The 17,034-nt window shown below is 39.2% G+C and overlaps 1 protein-coding gene across 1 annotated transcript in view; it reads right to left on the reverse strand.

Annotated features, from left to right (window-relative positions):
• The window catches only part of myo5aa (myosin VAa), a gene marked incomplete at its 3' end in the record, with an annotated part of 144,366 nt that overhangs the window by 48,724 nt on the left and 78,608 nt on the right, over nucleotides 1–17,034 (reverse strand). Inside the window, exons 14-20 of the mRNA XM_083653084.1 lie at nucleotides 16,563–16,646; nucleotides 10,642–10,800; nucleotides 9,699–9,755; nucleotides 7,274–7,314; nucleotides 6,800–6,886; nucleotides 4,445–4,553; nucleotides 1,194–1,405 (exon numbers count right to left, since the gene is read on the reverse strand). Of these exons, the coding sequence (XP_083509210.1) occupies nucleotides 1,194–1,405; nucleotides 4,445–4,553; nucleotides 6,800–6,886; nucleotides 7,274–7,314; nucleotides 9,699–9,755; nucleotides 10,642–10,800; nucleotides 16,563–16,646 (749 nt within the window). The remainder of the gene's footprint in view (nucleotides 1–1,193; nucleotides 1,406–4,444; nucleotides 4,554–6,799; nucleotides 6,887–7,273; nucleotides 7,315–9,698; nucleotides 9,756–10,641; nucleotides 10,801–16,562; nucleotides 16,647–17,034) is intronic.

Raw genomic sequence — 17,034 nt, forward strand, 5'->3', positions numbered from 1 at the left:
TGTACTATGTACTCATCCCGCTGTACTACAGTATGTTATCCCCCTGTACTATGTACTCATCCCCCTGTACTACAGTATGTTATCCCCCTGTACTATGTACTCATCCCCCTGTACTACAGTATGTTATCCCCCTGTACTATGTACTCATCCTGCTGTACTACAGTATGTTATCTCCCTGTACTATGTACTCATCCCCCTGTACTACAGTATGTTATCCCCCTGTACTATGTACTCATCCCCCTGTACTACAGTATGTTATCCCCCTGTACTATGTACTCATCCCGCTGTACTACAGTATGTTATCCCCCTGTACTATGTACTCATCCCCCTGTACTACAGTATGTTATCCCCCTGTACTATGTACTCATCCCGCTGTACTACAGTATGTTATCCCCCTGTACTATGTACTCATCCCCCTGTACTACAGTATGTTATCCCCCTGTACTATGTACTCATCCTGCTGTACTACAGTATGTTATCCCCCTGTACTATGTACTCATCCCCCTGTACTACAGTATGTTATCCCCCTGTACTATGTACTCATCCCCCTGTACTACAGTATGTTATCCCCCTGTACTATGTACTCATCCCGCTGTACTACAGTATGTTATCCCCCTGTACTATGTACTCATCCCGCTGTACTACAGTATGTTATCCCCCTGTACTATGTACTCATCCTGCTGTACTACAGTATGTTATCCCCCTGTACTATGTACTCATCCCCCTGTACTACAGTATGTTATCCCCCTGTACTATGTACTCATCCCCCTGTACTATGTACTCATCCTGCTGTACTACAGTATGTTATCCCCCTGTACTATGTACTCATCCCCCTGTACTATGTACTCATCCTGCTGTACTACAGTATGTTATCCCCCTGTACTATGTACTCATCCCCCTGTACTATGTACTCATCCTGCTGTACTACAGTATGTTATCCCCCTGTACTATGTACTCATCCCCCTGTACTATGTACTCATCCCCCTGTACTATGTACTCATCCTGCTGTACTACAGTATGTTATCCCCCTGTACTATGTACTCATCCCCCTGTACTACAGTATGTTATCCCCCTGTACTATGTAAGTCAACACATCTCTTCACCATGGACACAAATTCCTGTACATTTACTAGACTCGGTGAATTGAGGAGGTCTGACTGTGATTGGCTGAAAGCAATGTATGGCCCACTCACCAGCGGGCCTGGTATCCCCTGGTGAACCTCTGGATGGTGATGGCAGCGCTACGCTTGCGGAGGAACTTCTTGCGTGCAAGCCAGCAGCGGATGGTTTTCTGGATGCGGATGCAGGCGGCACGCAGCTTGTCCGCACGCAGCTTCTCCAGGTACGCTACCTGGCCAGCCCGGAAGAAGATCTTGGTCTTACCAAACTGGTATTTATCCTGATCCTGAGGGAAGACGGGGTGGATAGACAGCAAGATAGAGATCGATAGATTAGATTGGAGGAAACATTCATGATCGCTGTGAGGAAAATGTAAAATAGAATACAAACATAGCAAATGGGCTTTAGTCAGAAAGGCTGAAGTTTAAATGCATTTTTTTAACTCTTTCCCAGCCACAGCCTGCATGTTTTCCCTTTTTACATTCCCAGCCACCGCCAATGTTTTTGATAGTTTTCACTAAGGCTGTAATCGAATATTCAGACATACAAATATATGTTCATAATGCTGACATTCAAAAAATAATAATAGCATTTGATTATTCATAATTATTACTAATAATAATACATTATTGGTAATAATAAATGCTAATACAATTATTATATATAATATATGATATATAATATATGTGCATATATATGAGCCATTCTCACTATATATATATATATATATATACACACACATATATATACACCTGTATACTGTATATAGTTAGGTCCATATATATTTAGACTTGGACCAGTGGCGGCTGGCCAATAGAGGGCGCCAGGGCGCCACCCCACCTATACCCAAAGGAGGGGAAAATAAAACATTATATATATACGTATATATAGGCTATATATTATTTTTTTATGAGCGAGGTGAATATTAGATAGTGAGTATATAATCTGCAATAAATATGTAGATTCATAATGATCTACATGTGTACTGTTTTAGGGTCAATATTTTCTTGCACCAAATTGCCACGGACGCCATCTGGGGACTTCCGGTTTACTTCCGGTTTCCACCAGTGCAGATCCAGAGCCGTATAATAGAAGAGTTCCGACATCTCCATTCACACCAATGGACCAGTTTTTTTTCCAGGAAGTAGAAAGTGGAACTCTTGAGTAAAAGAAGCATCACTGTCGAGTTGCAGCAAAATAGACAGTTTGTGTTGTACTTTGAAAGGGTTTTTCATCCCTTGGAATCAAATTGTACATTATCAGCTTTATTTTAGCATGCAAAAGTAGCACGAGACCCATTCCTGGCTGTTCATTGGCTAATGAGTCTCGCATTTTGGTCATCCGCTGACGCCACTCTCTTACTAGAGGACACTATGCAGATCATTAGAGTATCAGGATCTGTGAAGTTGCACATGTGCTGTTCACTCTCAAAAACAAAGGGATTTGGGAGGGCTCTGGGCGTACGTATCTAGCGACCAGGTGGAGGTGGGGTCAGGTATATAGTGAGTGTCGTGACGTAGGCTACTTAGTGAGCAGTATATATAAACACAGCAGTCCTCCGCCGACGGCTTTGTTGTCTTCCTGCAGCACGCGCGCGAAGCAAAGAAGTTTGTTTTCAACTGCCATAAAACACAAAAGACGTTTTGCAAGAATGGAGAAAGAAAATTCTGTGAAGTCACTCAAAACGACACCGTTTGAGAGACGGACTTTACAGGAGACGCATCGAGTGAAAGAGCTTGGACCAGATCACACTGAGCTCGCCATTAAACAACAGGCTACAGACAGAGGAAGAAAATACACTCTGTCTTTTTCAGACGTTTCTAGTAGCTAGTAACGTCCGTTACTACGGTACTTGCTTGATTTAGGGCTGGAGTGGACGATAATTCAATAGCCTATTATTGTTTGTTGTCTTTCAGTAGAATCATCGTGATGATATGAAGTTATTTTAATAGTGACATTTCTGCTGTCTAAATTGATGATGACAAGCAAATGTTACTTAAAAACTGATCAAATGAGGTATGGCAGGAATATTATTTGAAAATATATATAAGGTTTGTTTGACATCACCATTCAGTTCAATGAGATGAACACTGATTTTGCATACGTGAAACATATGATATTGATAAGAATCCTTATGATTATCATTGATTTCAACCCCATCGTCCACGCCTATATTTGGTATAGCCCTCCATGGACAAAAATGCACCAGCCGCTACTGACTTGGACACAATCATCAGTTTGGCTCTGTACACCACCACAATGGATTTAAAATTAAACAATCAAGATGTGCTTTAACTGCAGGTTTCTATCTTTAATTTGAGGGTATTTACATCTCAATCAGGTGAACAATGTAGGAATTACATTACATGTTAAGGGACCAAAGTTACATTTTAACGGACCAAAAGTAATGGACAAACTAACAATCATCCAATCATCCAAATGAGTTCTGAAGCATTTGGGTGAATATGACCAGATAATATTGACAGAAATACGTCCGGATACAGAATAATCCTGCTGCTGTTGTCAGTAGTCACATCATCAATAAATGCAAGGGAATCAGTTCTATGAACAGTCATACATGCCCCCACATGGACATGTATGACAGTTCCATTTCCATTGACAGCTATACATGCACACGTGGCATGTATTGATGATGTGACTTTGATGTAGTTTTAAACATGTTTTCCATTGTTCTCAGGTGGGACAAGGCCCAAAATGATCACTGTAAGCGGAGTATTGATCACTATAAGCAAATTATTTAAACAGCATGTGTATAGGAATGATTCAGGACCAAGCTTTTTGATCAATATAAGCGGTTGATCACTATAACCATGATCACTATAAGCGGATTCCACTGTATGTCTCTCTCTCTCTCTCTCTCTCTCTCTCTCTCTATATATATATATATATATAAATAATATATATATATATTTATTTATAGAGATGTTAGAATGACCCTAACCCCAACCAATCATCACTCCTCATGTCCCTCCGGCCGATTAATTCATGGATGTATAAGGAATGAATCCCTTGACTGTAAAATAGGGTTTATCGTTGCCGATACCAGCCCTTTGACCAGCAAGCCTTCCATATGGGATAAATCCTCTATCCTCTCCTTCTGGTTTCTGGCGGAGCTTCTTCTATGTTTGGAAGTGTTGTACTATTTCACAAGCTGTGTACAGTAACAGTGCCCCCTACCGTATAACAGTGAAAACACAGATTGCCGAAAGATTCCGTCAATGGCGGGGAAAGAGTTAAGAGAAAAAGTGAAAATCCTGATATTGCATTTAAAATGTCAGTCGGCCCCATGATCCAGCTGTCTAACCTTCACAAGTTTCTCCAGAACGTTCCTGCAGGTCATCTTCTTGTCAGAGAGAACGTCCTTCTGCTTCATCAACACTCTGTAACGGCTGAAGAACTCCTGATAGGTCCACCTGAGACACGCACACACGTACGTTAAGGTGAAACATGTATATGTTAAAATGCGCATGCATGCGCAAGTTGACACACATGCGGGAGCGCACGCACACACACACACACACACACACACACACACACACACACACACACACACACACACACACACACACACACACACACAGAGATGAACAGTCATAGTTTGTCACATAAGTTGATAAGGTAAGGTAAAGGAGATTAAGATAAGGTGAATAATTAAATGCATATTATGTGTATCAAGGTTCCCACCGTAGTCCTAATGTAAAATGAGATGCCCTTTCCATAACTAAGTTGGAAGGCTTCTATGACCATTTTCTTTGTTCCTGGTTTGCTAATGTCTTTCATCTAAGAAAAGTAGCAGCTGTGGAGAAAACAGCTTCAAATGCCCATGTAATGCCATAAATGTGTGAAACAAGTTGTAAAGAACATGTTGTTATTCCTGTGAAGTGACCCATGTGAAAAATACCATCTTATTCTCTGCCTGATAAAGAATGACATTGACATTTCCTGACTTTCCCTGTTTGTAGTAAATCTCCCAAAACGCGACGATATTCCAGAACTAGAAATAACCACCTCGCGGTCATACTGTATGCCTCCGCCAACAAGTCAAGTGACAGTCTACATCCATGTCTGTCCAGTGTCCACACTTGAGTCATAAAATATATGAAGTGAAGACTTTGAAGGAATTTAATAAAAGGTATTAAGTGTATTTTTGGAAGTTATCCCTATATTGACATGTATGATTCCAGTGAATAATTTCCAGTGAGAAAAACGCTGTCTTCACTCAGAGACTATTTCTTACAGAGGAGTACAGCGGACTGATGGACAGCTTCGTCAATTGTCACACGGTGCAACGACAATTACATGAGACTCAATATCAGCAAAACCAATGAGCTTGTGGTGGACTACCAGAGGAACATGAGGCCCCCTGTCCTGGCTGTCATACAAGTGAAGAGGGTGGACTCATACAAGTATCTTGGGCTCCAAATCAATGTCAGTAATGTGATTATTAGGTCAACTTAAAGGATTTTGGTGTCTGAAAAAGTGACTTCCACCATTTTTGTAGAATGACCCAAGATTGTTTTTTCAGCTACAGTGGTAAGCAGAACATGATGTCACAGGTAGGTTGACATTTGAACTTTTAGATATAAAATGTCATCACTTCATCATTTTATCCAATAAGACATTGTGGTTTTTTTAATTGGCGGATGAATTCTTGAGTTATGTCCAAAAATGCCTTTTGTGAGGTCACAGTGACTTTGACCTTTGACCACCATGTTGTCATAAGTTCATCCTTGAGTCCAACTGGATGTTTGTGCCAGATGTCAAGAAGTTCCCTCCAGGTGTTCCTGAGATATCACATACATGAGAATGGGAAGGGTTGACCGTGACCGTGAGCACCAAAATCGAATCAGTTCGATCAGTTTGAGAAAATTTTGAAGAAATTCCCTCAAGCCGTTCCTGAGATACCGCATTAACGAGCATGGGACGGATGGACGGATGCATAGAAAAACCCATGACCAGTGAGAACTCAAGTTGTATGTTTATGCTGTGCAAACAATCTTCCCAATATAAATTATAATATAATAATATATAATATAATAATATAAATGTATGCTGTGCAAACAATCTTCCCAATATAAATTATAATATAATAATATATAATATAATAATATAAATGTATGCTGTGCAAACAATCTTCCCAATATAAATTATAATATAATAATATATAATATAATAATATAAATGTATGCTGTGCAAACAATCTTCCCAATATAAATTATAATATAATAATATATAATATAATAATATAAATGTATGCTGTGCAAACAATCTTCCCAATATAAATTATAATATAATAATATATAATATAATAATATAAATGTATGCTGTGCAAACAATCTTCCCAATATAAATTATAATATAATAATATATAATATAATAATATAAATGTATGCTGTGCAAACAATCTTCCCAATATAAATTATAATATAATAATATATAATATAATAATATAAATGTATGCTGTGCAAACAATCTTCCCAATATAAATTATAATATAATAATATATAATATAATAATATAAATGTATGCTGTGCAAACAATCTTCCTAATATAAATTAGCATTTGACTCCACGCATTATGCAAGTGTTTTTTAACGACATGCAACACAATACAAAACAGTGTAAGAAATGGTGGCAGCGTTCCTGAAACGCCTCTCTACCTGGATGGGAAGCCTGCAGCTGAGATGCGGATGGTTTCCAGGACCCCACAGGCTCTGAGCTGCTGCACTGCACGTTTGGGATCAAACCTGCCAACAACAAATAACCACCATCAATATGGCATGCTATTATTAATCACACTCGAGCTAGGACGGGAAAAGTGAAACTGGTGATTTGAGTTTCATATCCAGTCATTTAAAACGGTAGACAAAGCAGACAAGGAGCTTGCACATGATCTCCTACAAACACGTAGGCACTTTGTACGGCTGGTAGCACCACGTTGTAATGTTGACTGTTCATGATGTATTCTTTTTCTTTCTTTCTTTTCCTGTGTCTGAGCCTGTTTGTCTTGTTCGTATGTTCTATACAAATTGAAAAAAGGAAGGAAAAAAAGCATTTATGTGCTGCACCAATTCAATAAAAATAAAGCATTTGCTCAATGACATCATAGACTCAGGAACAAGCCTGAGACTCACGTGAAGGGCAGCTTGTAGTCGTTGGGTTTGATGCAGCGGACGTAGTGAGGGGTCATGTGATGATATATATATATATATATAGACTCACGTGAAGGGCAGCTTGTAGTCGTTGGGTTTGATGCAGCGGACGTAGTGAGGGGTCATGTGATGATATGTATATATATATATATATATATATATATATAGATATATATATATATAGACTCACGTGAAGGGCAGCTTGTAGTCGTTGGGTTTGATGCAGCGGACGTAGTGAGGGGTCATGTGATGATATATATATATATATATATATATATATATATAGATATATATATATATATATATATATATATATATATATATATATATATATAGAGATATATATAGACTCACGTGAAGGGCAGCTTGTAGTCGTTGGGTTTGGTGCAGCGGACGTAGTGAGGGGTCATGTGATGATATGTATATATATATATATATATATATATATATATATATATATATATATATAGACTCACGTGAAGGGCAGCTTGTAGTCGTTGGGTTTGATGCAGCGGACGTAGTGAGGGGTCATGTGATGATATGTATATATATATATATATATATATATATATATATATATATATATATATATATATATATATATAGACTCACGTGAAGGGCAGCTTGTAGTCGTTGGGTTTGGTGCAGCGGACGTAGTGAGGGGTCATGTGATGATATGTATATATATATATATATATATATATATATATATATATATATATATATATATATATATATATACCGTAAATTCCGCACTATAAGCCGCACCGGACTATAAGCCGCAGCAGCAAAATTGACTGTTTGTTACATATATAAGCCGCACCGGACTATAAGCCGCGGGTGTTTTAATGTTTTTTTTTTTATTTTTTTTTATTGTGTTTTAATGTTTAATTACCATATGTAAGGGTTCGTGCACAGAGGGGATTGTTGGGAAAGAGATGGCTGTTTGAGGAAGCTCCCATTTATTAACATTTCAACAAAACAACATAACACAACACCACCTGTGTTTTTTTTTACAGTGCACACAGTGTCCGCGGTGTGGTGAAAAGAGGGCAAGAGAGGAAATTAAAACAGAAGTGGATTTATAGTTAGAAAGAGTGCTAAAGAAGAGAGAATTCAGTTTTTTTTTTTTTTTTTTTTTGAAAAAATCCATAGATAAGCCGCACCGTTATATAAGCCGCAGGGGCCAAAAAAGGCCAAAAAACGTGGAAAAAGCCGCGGCTTATAGTCCGGAATTTACGGTATATATATATATATATATATAGAGATATATATAGACTCACGTGAAGGGCAGCTTGTAGTCGTTGGGTTTGATGCAGCGGACGTAGTGAGGGGTCATGTGATGATATGTATATATATATATATATAGATATATATAGACTCACGTGAAGGGCAGCTTGTAGTCGTTGGGTTTGATGCAGCGGACGTAGTGAGGGGTCATGTGATGATATGTATATATATATATATATATATATATATATATATATACATATATATATATACAGTATATATATATATATATATATATATATATAGACCCACGTGAAGGGCAGCTTGTAGTCGTTGGGTTTGATGCAGCGGACGTAGTGAGGGGTCATGTGATGATATGTATATATATATATATATATATATATATATATATATATAGATATATATAGACTCACGTGAAGGGCAGCTTGTAGTCGTTGGGTTTGATGCAGCGGACGTAGTGAGGGGTCATGTGATGATATGTATATATATATATATATATATATATATATATATATATATATATATAGAGAGAGAGATATATAGACTCACGTGAAGGGCAGCTTGTAGTCGTTGGGTTTGATGCAGCGGACGTAGTGAGGGGTCATGTGATGATATGTATATATATATATATATATATATATATATATATATATATATATATATATATAGAGATATATATAGACTCACGTGAAGGGCAGCTTGTAGTCGTTGGGTTTGATGCAGCGGACGTAGTGAGGGGTCATGTGATGATATGTATATATATATATATATATATATATATATATATACATATATATATATACAGTATATATATATATATATATATATATATATAGACTCACGTGAAGGGCAGCTTGTAGTCGTTGGGTTTGATGCAGCGGACGTAGTGAGGGGTCATGTGATGATATGTATATATATATATATATATATATATATACATATATATATATACAGTATATATATATATATATATAGACTCACGTGAAGGGCAGCTTGTAGTCGTTGGGTTTGATGCAGCGGACGTAGTGAGGGGTCATGTATGTGATGATATGTATATATATATATATATATATATATATATATATATATATATATATATATAGACATAGACTCACGTGAAGGGCAGCTTGTAGTCGTTGGGTTTGATGCAGCGGACGTAGTGAGGGGTCGTGGCATTCAGAGTCTCCATCAGCATCTGCAGAGAGTTACGGAACTACAGGAGAAATGAGATGAAGGGAAGACGCATATCATCATCATATATTACCATCAACATAAACATTCATTCATTCATTAAAATGACAACTTATTTTATATATATATATATATATATATATATATATATATATATATATACACATATATATATATATATATATATATATATATATATATATATATATATATATATATATGTATATATACACACACATATATACACACACAGTCAGGTCCATGAATATTTGGACAATCACATTGACACAATTGTCATAATATTGGCTCTGTACACCACCACAATGGACTTGGAATGAAACAATCAAGATGAGCTTTAAGTGCAGACTTTCAGCTTTAAGGGTATTTACATCCAAATCAGGTGAGTGTAGGAATTACAACAGTTTCTACATGTGCCCCCCCCTTTTTTAAGCACCAAAAGTAATTGGACAAACTAACATACTCATGCAATGGTCCAATGGGTTCTGAAGCATTTGACTGAATATGAGCAGATAATATTGTCTGAAACACTTCAGAATTTATTCTGCTGCTGTTGTCAGCAGTTGCATCATCAATAAATACAAGGGAACCAGAGGCCCATACCACGAATGGAGGATAAACAGATCCAGGATCTGTCCACTTGATCTGGTTTGACTTAACCATACAATTGCAAGCGAGCTAAATGATACCACGAAGGTGCCTGGCAGAAAATAAGTTCTTTACAGGACGTAAATGCACGCATGCTCGGCGCGTTATGGCTTTGTAGTGGATTGATTAAAAAAATCCTTTTCAGGGTGAGTTCTAAAGCAAAAATAAAGCTGGAAATAAGGTCCAGGTTGTAAAAAAACTGAATTGTCCTTTAAACTAGCGTAAGTCTGTCATTAGTCTACCTGGCAGCCAACAGTCTTCTTGTGCTCCTTGCTGGTGGTCCCGCTCTGGCTCTTGTCAGGCTTGACATGGAGGCGGGTGCGGGTTGCCGCCCTGGGGGCCTGGCCAGTGGGACTGGTGGCTTTCTCTTCATCCTGGAACAGCTCTATCAGCAGGTGAAACTGGGAACACAGCCGGCACACAGTCACAAACAGCTGATGGCAGGAGCGGACACTACAAGATGACGATTAACCGTCACTCGGAGAACAGAGATTACACCCTGGATTTACGATAAATCAAGCAAAATATACAGTATACATGGCATGTGTTTGGGCTTTCTTACAGACTGCATCTATGCTTACAAAGCACGGTCACATGATGCCACACGCCTGAACAATCTTCCTGGAACCACAATGGTGATATTTCAAAAATCCTGTCTAGTTATATCAAGAGAGTAGGGGCAGTATGACTAAAGAGTTTTAACCTTATGTTGACAAGATCATGAAGACAGATGAAAAGTTGTTTCAGCAGACGGGTGGTTAGGTGTTGCTTGATTTGTTGAAGTAGTGTATGTTAAGATCATTCAGATCACATCAGAGTGATTACAATGTTATAAAAAGATCAATGTTATGAAAAGGTTATGTTGCTTCACATATGACGACACGCTGCCGCCATATACGACTGTAAGGAAATATTATGCCATGGTAATATATCAAATCATAGCGTACAAAGTGAACATGCATAGCACATGTTGCCATATAACCAATGAGGTTATATGAAGGAGGATGCTGTGTTATGTGGAGCATCAGGTCCTTGTGCTGTGCTCAGAGCGTTGCCATGCTGCTTCTCTCTCCAGCTTAAGCAGGCGCAGTAACAGCAGCACCACTCTGAGAAGATAAAAACACCATCCTTCCTTTGTGCCCCCTTTCTTTCATTTACAATCCCAGTGTTCCTCACAGCTTCTTAAACATCAAATTCAAGGACTTTACAGCCCAATTAGCTCATGTTCAAGGACCCAACAGCAGATCAAGGTTAATTACTATTACAACACTGAGAATTTTTATAATGAGAACTAGCAGGCTTTACAGAAGCTCACAGACAATTAAAAAGAGAGGTTTGAATGTGTGAACACTCCCACCTGTGCTGTTACATGTGAAGTAAAGAAAATCTATACAAATGTAGGCATTGTAAAGTGCTTTCGATAAAAGTGCTATATAAAAATGCAGTCCATTTATTTAATTTACCAGTCCAGTCCATATCAAAAGAACTTCCAATTTCTATTATTTTACAAAAAATATAAATTCAAGCACTTTCAATGTCTATTTATGTCTATTTTCAAAACATTTAACGCTATTTCACTCTCAAATTCACGATTTCCCCACCGGCTCTGTTAGAGTGATGCTAACTCTGTGCTATTAGAGTGATGCTAACTCTGTGCTGTTAGAGTGATGCTAACTCTGTGCTGTTAGAGTGATGCTAACTCTTGTGCTGTTTAGAGTGATGCTAACTCTGTGCTGGAGAGTGATGCTAACTCTGTGCTGTTAGAGTGAAGCTAACTCTGTGCTATTAAGAGTGATGCTAACTCTGTGCTGGAGAGTGATGCTAACTCTGTGCTGTTAGAGTGATGCTAACTCTTGTTCTGTTTAGAGTGATGCTAACTCTGTGCTGTTAGAGTGATGCTAACTCTGTGCTGGAGAGTGATGCTAACTCTGTGCTGTTAGAGTGATGCTAACTCTTGTGCTGTTTAGAGTGATGCTAACTCTGTGCTGTTAGAGTGATGCTAACTCTGTGCTGTTAAGAGTGACAGGGAAGGAGGGAGGAAGGAGCTAGAGGGAGGAAGATAGATAGAGAGAGCTACAGAGCTGTGAGGTGGGCCAGCGTTGGAAGAAGGCCTCTGTTTACCTGCTACTGGCGGGGAAGGGTTGTCATGATGGGGACAGAACCAAACATACATGGACAACATATGGAGACACACGATGACAAAAGAAACAATCACATGAAAAGGAAAGGTTAAGGGAAACCAAAAAGGTCAAAATCATCATCACCACAATCACCACCATCACAAAACTAAAAGACATGACTATGATTCAAATTGAAACAGAAATGAAACCAGCAGGCAGTCTGGGGATGGAGGTGAGGTCGAATGATGGGATGATGAGTTTTGTTCAGATTGCAACTGAAAACATTTTGCGATGCATTTCTGTTGCTTGGCGGCCTGGACCGTTTCCAGTGTGAAGACATGAGGGAGTGGCTGCTGTTAGGCTGGTTATCCGCTGTGAATTTCAGCATATGACCAGATCCCACACACAACGGTGGGATAAGCTTGGCTAAGAACTAAAAAGAGACTTAACGAGACTAAATCTCATTATGAGGTCATTACCATTTATACCCCACTGTGTTAGTCTCACTGTTTTCCATGGCAACACACAGACTGTGTGTGTGTGTGTGTGTGTGTGTGTGTGTGTGTGTGTGTGTGTGTGTGTGTGTGTGTGTGTTAGAAGGTTGTGTTAGAGATTAGAGGAGAGGAGACATGACTTTAACCCTTACCCCGCTCTGCTCTTGGTGTGCTCTATAACAGAACAGTCAGAGAGCACTGTGAGCATTTGGACCAACACGCTGCATCGTGTGTGTGTGTGTGTGTGTGTGTGTGTGTGTGTGTGGGGGGGGGGGGGGTGCAGTCAAAACAATAGCAAGATTTAAAGGCTTAGACCCCTTTAAAACCGGGTATTAACGCACTGATCCTGACCTGAACCAAGACTAAACACACATGCACACGTGTGATGTCATTTCACTGGATGGTCAAAGAGAAGATACAACTAATGCTTATTGCGACTGTGTGTGTGTGTGTGTGTGTGTGTGTGTGTGTGTGTGCGCGTGTGTGTGTGTCTCTCTGGTGACTGGATTCCCCTCATATGATGTAAAGAGTCAAGCACTGCAATGTTTAAGTCAATTCTCTAATTGAAATGATTGGCAGGACAAAATCTAAGAAGAACGGTTGCTAACCTAAGCCTATGGGTTGACAAAATTATTATTTCTTCCCTCTCAAATTAAACATACATTTGAAAATGTGGATACACTTGTAACACCATTTCTCATTTATTTACATACAAGCTTCCAAAACACAAGTAAAAAAAAGTATTGGTATAAGTGTGGAATACTCATGTGTGTTAGTTTGTGTGTGCATTCAGCTTCGTCTGTTTTGTGTAAAGAAACTCTCACACAGTAGATTGTAAGGGAAGAGGACAGACTGTATAATCCCTGCTGTCTTTGTCAACATTACCTTCATGTGACCAGTGGGGGGCGCTGTCTCACAGAGTCTCGAGGTGATGCTTTGACAACCTGAATTCTGTTTGGTCAGCTTTGTTCACCTGACCTTTGTCACCCTGGGGGGCAACATTTCTGTCTCACTGTTTTCTCTTTCAAAGTTCTTTTGATTGGATTCACTCATCTTATAATACAGTTTTATATATTAAGCCCCCCCACCCCCTTGGATTCCATAAGGAACACAGACCTTTGAGTTTGTACATTCAGTGTGGGTGGCCCCGCCCCCCGGTGGGAGCCGGTACTTGCTCTATCCATCAAGCTCTACTGCCAGCAAGTCATTCAAGGGGAGATATAAATTCCTGTCTTAAAGCAGCTACGAGCAAGATTTTCCATTGTTATTAAACAGTATAATTATAATATTGATGCATCACATCTTACCTATAATAGTAGCTGAGACCAAAGCCGTGTGAATCGGAGATTGCTCTCTTGATGATTATAGAGTCTGTGTCTGTCTACCGGCTGGCCGGATAAACCTGGAAGTGAAACGAAACGGGAGCAGCTGCCTGCCTTCGACCGTTTCGCTCTGCCTAGCAACAGACCATAAACACGGAGAACGCCATGCAGGGGCTTGCTACTCTCGCGAACATCTCTCGTTATATTCTAACGGTTTGTTTGGAAGTAATTTTGTTATTTTGTATGGTCTTGACTAATTGTCAAGACAACACTGGCCGATTCACTCGGGGTTCAAGCGAGACTACTCGGCGTTGGTCTCGTCTACTATTAGAGGTAAGATGTGATGCATCGATATTAAATTTAGACCGTTTAATAACAATCGAAAATCTTGCTCGTAGCTGCTTTAAAGTAACAGTTCACCTAAAAATGAAAATTATATCATCATCTATACACCTCACACAGCTGGAAAGGAAATCAGTCACCATTGACTTCAGTACAATACAACTGAAGTCAGGTGACTGGTTTTCTCTCCAGTTGTGCTGGCATCCTCCCTGTGTGTTATATGTAGATGGACAAACTTCACCTGTGTTTCAATAGCGCAGTCACGTGACATATATTGCCCCAGAAGTGAGTTTCCCATTAATTTTCAAAAAAATAAAAAAAAATCCTTATATAACGCGTTGCAGGAACCAAGCCAACCCGTAACCTGCTGAATCGTGAGTGACCATGAAACATCTCTCTATTTTTTGTTTTTGGTCCAACTGAAATGTTTTATGGTCACTCACGATTCAGTAGGTTGGCTTGGTTCCAGTTTTAAAACTAGTCATATAAGGATTTTTCGAAATGTTAAAATATGAGTGGTTTTGGACCCGTGACTTTTCCAAACCGTGGCACATGCCTTGGACAGGAACATGTTGCTGATGGCATGATGGCCCAGCTGGCCTGACATCACAGGTGGCAGTTCCATTTCAAGATCAGTGGCCAGCTGCTTTACAAAAACTTGTCTAGTGTGTGTGAATATTATTATTACATTGTTATTCATTTTATTTTTAAATCCCATTGCTACTGTATATACCTATTATACCCCTCACACATATTAATGTAATGTGCTCTCCAACCTGCACCTTGATCTTTAAAGTGTAACTAACCCCCAAAACACTTTTTTTCAGCTTTTAACCAATATATATGACTTTGGGGGGTGGTGTGTGAAGAATTCTGGTCAAAATTTCTACATTTGAGACCAAACTGTTGCCATTCTACCATTTGTATCATTTTTCAGCAGCATAACTGGCATAAGTGCCCTCTATGGGTGGAACACTGCTTTTTTTGTGCCCTCAAATGAATGGGATATTTGGTACATCCTGACGTCACGGTGGGTTTAGCACATGCCCCACTCATGTGAAAAATTGTTTTTTTCCCCATTGCTTATTACTGTAGTTCACGCGGCGCGAGCCCTTTAAGAGCAATGCATTCATGGGTAATGCCTATTGTGGCTAATGTTAGCCGCTAGTTAGTTATGTTACATGGCAGTAAAACGCCACTAAATGACTAAATTGATAGAACTTTTAACCATTTCGAGTAACACTGTTTCCATACGGATCACCAGCGTTAGTTTTTTGTTTATAACGTGGCTATAGTCATAACGTTTTATATCTCGGATGCGTTATTTCGAATCCCACATAGGTTACGCCAAACCCCACATAGGTTACGCCTCGAATCCCACATAGGTTACGCTAAAACGCACATAGGTTACGCCTCGAATCCCACATAGGTTACGCTAAAACCACCACCACAAAGCGTGTGGGTTTCAGGACGAAACAGTCTCGAGCCACTATCGTCATCTTTAGAGCACAATATTCCTGGAATGCAAGTTTAACTAAACAGTTAATGTCCTCTGCATTCTACATAAAATTAAGATATTACGGGTTGTTTTATTTTGTATGTTACATACTTATTGGCCAAGATATGTTACTTTATGGGGGAGGAATTCTGCCAGGTAAGGAGGGGAGTGTGGGCGGCCATATTGTCTGCTGGGTTTTCAGATCGAGTGGAGAGCCGTTTTTCAGGAAATCTGGGGTGTAAGTCCCCCTTTAAGGAGAGTAATTATTTGAAAAGGTTGTAAGGGTCTGCCTTTGACTGATTTTGTGTGTGTGTGTGTGTGTGTGTGTGTGTGTGTGTGTGTGTGTGACTGGGTGTTTTTGTGTGCACGCGCACACGCTCCACTCACCTTGCTGAGCTTCAGCACATGGATCTGCTCCTCATTCACCGTGTCCTTGTTCTTCTCCAGGAAACCCTCACACTGGTATTCTACCTGCTCGACAACAATGAAAGCACGTCTGTGTTACCATACTTGTGAGAACATTTCACTGACTTATTACTGTGACTCTTCAGGTCATTCAATTCTGATGGGAGATTACAGTTTTCCTGCTTCCCCCTGCTTCCTGAGCACATTCCTGCAGGTATTAACCTCACCTAACTAGTTCAAAACCTGTTAGCTTAAATTGCCCTGTTTGCATGTGAGGACTGATAGATTTTATTTTTGTTCTTCAGTACACACCAGACATACTGGTCTAGATCCATGTCTCACCAGACTCATAAATATATGCAGTGACGATTTTTAAGGCATTTTGTGTGTGTGTGTGTGTGTGTGTGTGTATATATATATATACAGTATATATATATATATATATATATATACA

This window comes from Poromitra crassiceps (assembly GCF_964638095.1).
Source record: "Poromitra crassiceps genome assembly, chromosome: 16".
Taxonomy (NCBI): Eukaryota; Metazoa; Chordata; class Actinopteri; order Beryciformes; family Melamphaidae; genus Poromitra; species Poromitra crassiceps.